This window comes from Talpa europaea (genome assembly GCF_964194135.1).
Source record: "Talpa europaea genome assembly, chromosome: 1".
In the NCBI taxonomy this organism is placed as follows: Eukaryota; Metazoa; Chordata; class Mammalia; order Eulipotyphla; family Talpidae; genus Talpa; species Talpa europaea.
In genome coordinates, this window is record NC_140073.1 from 9,221,654 (window position 1) to 9,228,598 (window position 6,945).

At 43.4% G+C, this 6,945-nt stretch overlaps 1 protein-coding gene across 1 annotated transcript; it reads left to right on the forward strand.

Annotated features, from left to right (window-relative positions):
- Window positions 1-240: 240 nt before the first annotated feature.
- Window positions 241-1,200, forward strand: LOC311170430 (olfactory receptor 5J3-like; the record flags this gene model as incomplete). The annotated part of the gene is made up of 1 exon (XM_084232800.1): window positions 241-1,200. The coding sequence occupies one exon, from the start codon at window positions 241-243 to the stop codon at window positions 1,198-1,200; it is 960 nt and encodes a 319-aa protein (XP_084088926.1).
- Window positions 1,201-6,945: the final 5,745 nt, after the last annotated feature.

Consider the following 6,945-nt stretch of genomic DNA (forward strand, 5'->3'; position numbering starts at 1 on the left):
CATTCCTTCATTTAATGAGGTCACAGAGCAGCCCTGTGTGTTTCCAAGGATATCAGAATTAAGGCTCAGGTCGTCTGGCAGCTCAGCCATGTCCTTCTCATGGGGATTATGATGGAATCATAATCCTTCTTGTTGAAGAAGCCTCATCCTTGCTTGTTGTTCTCCCTGACTGCGGCACACCCAGTGGCAGGCAAGCCCAAGTAATGCTGTTTGAGTAACCATTGATGGTCCCCTCCACAGATGACACCTGGGGAACTAGCCCTTGCCAGCAGCAACCACACCCCAGTTACCCACTTCATTTTGCTTGGGTTCTCCAATTATCCAGACCTCCAGAAGCTTCTTTTTGGAATTTTCCTGCTCATCTATGCCATGACAGTGGTGGGCAACCTGGGGATGATGGCCCTCATCTTCACAGACTCCCGTCTCCACAACCCCATGTACTTTTTCCTCAGTGTTCTCTCTTTTCTTGATATCTGTTACTCTTCTGTGGTCACACCCAAGCTCTTGGTCAACTTTTTGGCCTCTGACAAGTCCATCTCTTTTGAAGGCTGTGTAGCTCAGCTGACCTTCTTTGTGGTGCACGTGACAGCGGAGAGCTTCCTGCTGGCCTCTATGGCCTTTGACCGCTTCATGGCCATCTGTCGGCCCCTCCATTATGGTTCTGTCATGACCAAAAGGACCTGCCTCCAGTTGGTGGCTGCTTCCTATGCGTTCGGTGGCGCCAACTCCGCTATCCAGACTGGGAATGTTTTTGCCCTGCCTTTCTGTGGGCCCAACGAGGTAACTCACTACTTCTGTGATATTCCACCCCTTCTCCACCTGGCCTGTGCCAACACAGCCACAGCAGAAGTGGTCCTCTATATCTTCTCTGCCCTGGTTACCCTCCTGCCTGCTGTTGTCATCCTTACCTCCTACAGCTTTGTCTTGGTGGCCATTGGGAGGATGCGCTCGGCAGCTGGGCGGGAGAAGGCCATCTCCACGTGCGCCTCCCACTTCCTGGCCATTGCCATTTTCTACGGCACTGTAGTTTTCACCTACGTCCAGCCTCATGGATCCACTAGTGACACTAATGGCCAAGTGGTGTCCGTCTTCTACACCATCATAATCCCCATGCTCAACCCCTTCATCTACAGCCTCCGCAACAAGGAGGTGAAGGACGCCCTGCAGAGGAAGCTCCAGGTCAACATCTTTCCCTGCTGAGCTCTGCAAGGTTGTCTGTTGGAATGAGGAGGCACATCTTCCAAACCACACTATAAATTGATCTCATGAAAAGCAATTCTGGGGCCTACCTGGTGGCACAAGGGGTTAAGACGCAACCTATGAAGTTGTCTGCACGAGTTCAATCCCCAGGCCGGCCAGGGATCTACCCACATGGCGCAGCAGACTTCTCCTGTCTCGCCCACTGCTCCCCTCAGCAGTGTACTTCAGTCAATCTGCCTGTTCTGTTCTCCGCTCTGTCTCTGGTGAGTCCTCTCACCCCCCACACCTCTGGCCTATACCCCAGCTTTTATATGCATAAAAAATAAATAAAATCTTAAAAAAAAAAAAAAGCAATCCTGACTTTGAAGGAGATAGACGAAGCAGGGGGAAAAACAGCAAATACTATACTTGGTACAGAGCATGGCAATTTTTAAAGCCCCTTCTTGTCCACTGTTGTATTACATCTTTCCTGCCATATTGTGTGGCAGCCATTGTTAACACCATCTCATTTTACCAAGGAGGGACATGTGACTCAATTAACAATAATGAATTACCTACAGGCATAGAGTTAGTGAGAGAGTGTTCAACATGAGGGCTTCCACAACACCACCAGGGATATCTCATTCACACCCCAGCTGTGAGTTAAGTCTTTCATTAGCAGCTCATCATAACTTCCAAGACGCATCAGAAAAGGGATGATACAATCACTTCTGCTTTGTCACTGACACAGTGAGATGAAGGCAGGTGACAAGTGTCCCAGTTCTTTCTTTCTGTGCAGAAAGATGAGCAGGACAGAGTGTCCTTATTTCTTAAATTTTCTGCATTTTGCTGGGCTGTGCCATTCAGACCAAGAGAGAACTTTCCTCCTTGTATATCTGCCCTCTAGCCTGGTTCATCCGTGTCTCATCATTCTTAAGGGGGTATGAGTGTGTGATGTTTGGGCAGTCAACACTCTATAAGACACTGTGCTCTGGGAGGGTGATTCAAAACATTTTTTAATATATTTGGCCTGAGTATTTTAAATAGCCATGTAATATGATGAATAAGTGTGTTTTAGAAAAATCACCCAGATGAAGAAACTGACCTCTCAGGGCTGAACTTGGACTGAAAGACTCTTAACACTTAAACTCATACAAAACCCTCACCTGAACTGAGTTGGCTTCAGTCTGAGTTTTAGGATCATCCACAAGCTTTTCTTCCCTGATCTAGTAAGGAAATTATTCTAAATACAGAAAATCTTACTGTAATAACAGGCTTGTCACAGCATCATTTTTGAAGACAAAAAAAAAAAAATCAGAAACAACTAGGATACTAGAAAGAGGGAATGGGTTGAATGGCTCACCCTCTAGATGAATTAGGATGCAGTCGTTAAAAATTATGTTATGGAGACTACAAAATAATGTCAATAACTCTAGAGAGTTATTGAAACTATATAACAAAAATGAGTGACAAATGACCTGGAATAACACACAAAATGTGAATAATGGTTGTATCATGGTAGCCAGGTAGGCATGTTTTGTTCAAAATTTTCCAAGACTGTTTTAATATGCATGTTTAATTTCAATACTTCATTCTAAAAATGGAAAATTTTTAAAATCATTTCCCAAAAGCTGGGTGTGAAAATGTCTCATTTTTGTCATTTTTCATTAAACAACTATTTACTAAACTCCTCCCATTGTCCACATTTCTTTCATGTATAAACTAAGTTTTTAGAACATGCAAGACTGTAACATTATGATGAACAGACTTGGTAAAATTATTCTAATTCACTTACCTAGAAAAATACTTATGTGACAATTAGCCACAATACATTGCAGAACACATATTAGTCAGATAGCTTATGCACCAGTAACATCTTTCACCTATGCTAAGTAAGGTAGATCAGTTGAGTCTCCAGGTAAGCTTTTATCCATCCATCAATATCTGGATGACTTTCATATTACAATTTCACCATTTCAACTTACACCCTGCAAGATTTTAATGGTGGAGGAAATGATCAAGGGGGTGTATATAAGGCATACATATGACTTATTTAACATGTTCTCTATCACTTATTATTAGTGAAGTGCAAATCAAAACCAAGCGAGATTTTACCTCAAACCAGTTAGAATGGTTATTATTATTAAAAGTCAAGAAATAGTAAGTAATGGCAAGAATGTGGGAAAAAAGAAATCCTCCTGCACTGTTGGTAGAAATGTAAATTGGTGCAGTTACTATGGAAAACAGTATGGAGGGTCCACAAAAACCCAGAAATAGAACTATCATATAATCCAATGATCCCACTTCTGGGTATTGAATTAAAGAATACAAAAACACAAATTCAAAAAGATAAATGCACCCCTATTTTCATAACAGCACTATTCACAGTAACCAAGATATGGAAACAACCCACATGCCTGATGGCAAGGGAGGAATGGATAAAGAAGATGTGGTACATATACGCAAGGGAATACTACTCAGCCATAAAAAATGATGAAATCCTGCCATCCGTGACAACATGGATGGACATTGAGGGAATTGTGTCAAATGAAATGTCAGAAGAAGAAAGACAAATACCTTATCATTTCACTTGTTTTGTGGAACATGAAGAAATAAAAAGCAAATAAACAAACAAAACAAAAACAAACAGACTCTGACAACAGAGTGGTGGTTCCCAGGGGGGAGGTTGGGTGGCGGGAATGAGTAGAGGGGACAATGGGTTAGTGATGAATAGGGACTGGGTCGTTGGTGGTGGAGTGGTGAGATATGTAGATGCAAAAATGAGAAAATATACTCCTGGTATCGATACAGTGTTATAAACTAATGTTACCTCAATAAAAAGAAAAAGATCACATAGAGTGTTTTTAATTTCCTGGCCCAAGGCTGGCTCACATCACTTCAACCCACATGCCATCAGCCTGGAGGCAATCTCATGGTTCCAAAAGAACTATAAAGGAGGCTGGGAAATGTAATCTTCTTTTCTACCCAGAAAGAAGAAAAGTAAACAAGCTCACATAAGTACATGGCTTTGTCTCTATCACTGGCCCATTGGGCAGTTAGTTGGTTGACCATCATCCCCAGAATAAACCAGAAGTCAGGTGCTAGTTAACTCTCATTTCTACCTAACTGAGGCACAGTCTTGCTTTGGGTGGAAATTTTAAAATAACCCTCGCCTGTGCTGAGCTATTTATTGAGAATATTTTGAACCACACATTTAAGTTGCTTCCAAGGGCTGGCTGTGGCTTCCCTTCCATGATGTCCTCATAGCAAGTGGCAGCCCTACCCAGAACTACATTTCCAAAGCCCATCACATGCAGAGGCAGCCTTGTGACTAGGTATCACCAAGAGAACGTGATCAGAAGAGAGATTTCACTTCAAGGCTCAGACTCTTTAGAACTGGGAGGGTGTGAGGACCTCTTGACTGTTTCCTTTGCTAGTGGTTGAAATCATGGGACTCTGGCCATGGGGCACATTAGAGCCACTCAAGAGGGCTCTGATTTCCTGCATCAACAGAGCAAAGTTGTCTCCTAACTGGAAGTTCAGGAACAAGAAATAAACTCTAATATTGTTAGGCCACTGAACATAGGGCTTGTTTGTTAAAGCGATTGGAGTTGCCTTCACTAAAACAATGAAGTTTAGGTTGTTTTGGTCTTATGTTTCTGTAACAGGAGGCACAGGCTGTCTCTGTGAGTGTTCCCATCATCCCTCTGTTGGTCACTGCATCATTTGGAGCACCCACTGACCTATTCCCAAGGTTAATACCAGGCAAATAGATATGCAAAAATAAGCTAAGGAAATGTCATTTTGATAGAGGCAATTCCCTCTCCAGGACAGTATCTTGAGATGTATTTATTGCTAACCTTCCTTTCACTAGTGAAGAAAGACCCAAGAAGTTAAGCAACCATCCAAGTTCTCACAGCTAGGAAGGAGACAAGCAGACCTGGTTAGCAAATATGAAAACCCTACTGGCAATTAGAAAAACAAAAATTAACATCCCAAGATACAATTTAGTCCCGTCCAAAACAGCAAAAATTAAAAATCAGACAGCAGGGTTAGTAACAGCTGTGTGTAAGCTGGACCCACCAATATTGACAACAAAGTGGTATCAGATCAAAAATTGCCTCTATCAATATGTAGGGCTTCCCTGGTGGCACAGGGGTAAAGTCTCAGCACTATGAAGCTATCACCAGCCACTGCAGCACGAGTTCAATCCCCAGCCAGGGAGCTGACCCACATGGCACAGCAGACCTCTCCTGTCTCCCCACTGCTCCCCTCAGCAGTGTATTTCAGTAGATCTGCCTGTTCTGCTCCCCACCCTGTCTCTGGTGAGTCCTCTCACCCCCTTAGGTGCAGACCTAAGGTGCTGGGGTGAAAGAATCCACCAGAGACAGAGTGGAGAAAAGAACAGGTGGATTGATTGATTGATTGATTGAGATACACTTGTGAGGGGAGCAGCAGGGGAGACAGGAGTTTGCTATAAAAAGAATGAGGGTCCTGAGGCTCTATTTATACTCACTCTATTTATACTCCAGGCATCGCTGACTGGTTAGGGTGACCAGTCTTGGTGTGTCCTGACTGATGATTTGAATTAGCATAGAAGGTCATCAGCTTAATGTCCGGGTTCCCGAGCAGTCCCATCCACTCCCTTTATCCATTCAAGTCTCCCTAACCTGTCTGCTGGGCAAAGAATGGGGGTTTGTTTTTTTAAATTTAGTAATGATACCTCGACACTGGGGTTTGTGGATCCCTGGGAGCTGGTGAGAAAGACAGACTCTCAGGCTCTTGAACCCACTGAATCAGAATCTGCCCTTTAACATGAACCCCAACTGATTCACCATCACATTAAAGACACTTGTACCATTTGACTTCCAAAGTAGGCGGCCTACTGGCTGATAGGCTGTTTATTTTAGTGATTCTCTTTAAGCAGTATAAGTTTGATGCACATTCAAGTGTCTATTTCACCATCTATTTTTAAATAAATAGTTTTGATAAAGTTTAAAAATCATAAACACTTTTGGGCCTCCCTGGTGGCACAAGGGGGTAAGCACAGCACTATGAAGCTATCCGCACTCTGCAGCAAGAGTTTCATCCCCGGCGAGCTCAATCCTGGCAGGCCAGGGAGGTGACCCACATGGCGCAGCAGACCTCTCCTGCCTCACCCGCTGCTCCCCTCAGCAGTGTACTTCCGTCAATCTGCCTGTTCTGTTCCCCACTGTCTCTGGTGAATCCACACACACCCCTCTGGCCTGCACCCCAGTTCTTGTATGCATAAATATTTTGAAAATAATGATAAATATTTTTAATCCTATGTGAATACAAAGACTAGAAGGTGAAGAACACCAAGATGACAAAGAACTGAAACCAAATCCAGCTATGTACTCAAACCCAGGGCTATTTCCACACACCCCATCTCGGCCCCAGGCGGCAGATGAACTGCCTCCAAGGAATTTAACCAGCTCTGATTGCGGCTGCCAGTGGATGGGCCTAAGGTCATGGTAAAAATAGACAAACTCTTAGAAGTGTTAGTGGCTGGATCATTTTTATTTAGACATTCTGGGATGGTACGTGGGTGGGGAAGTTATTTTTCCATTCAGACATTCTCTGCCTCTCCTGCAACTGCTTTCCCGGACAATGTTTTGGAAAATGGAATGCCTGAAATTTGAACTTTGGAAGGAAAGCAGGAAGGGAGGGGATGTTATTCCAAGAGCTAATAAGAATTATAAGGTCTCAAACATAAATGCTTAATTTGATTTCATATCTGAATGT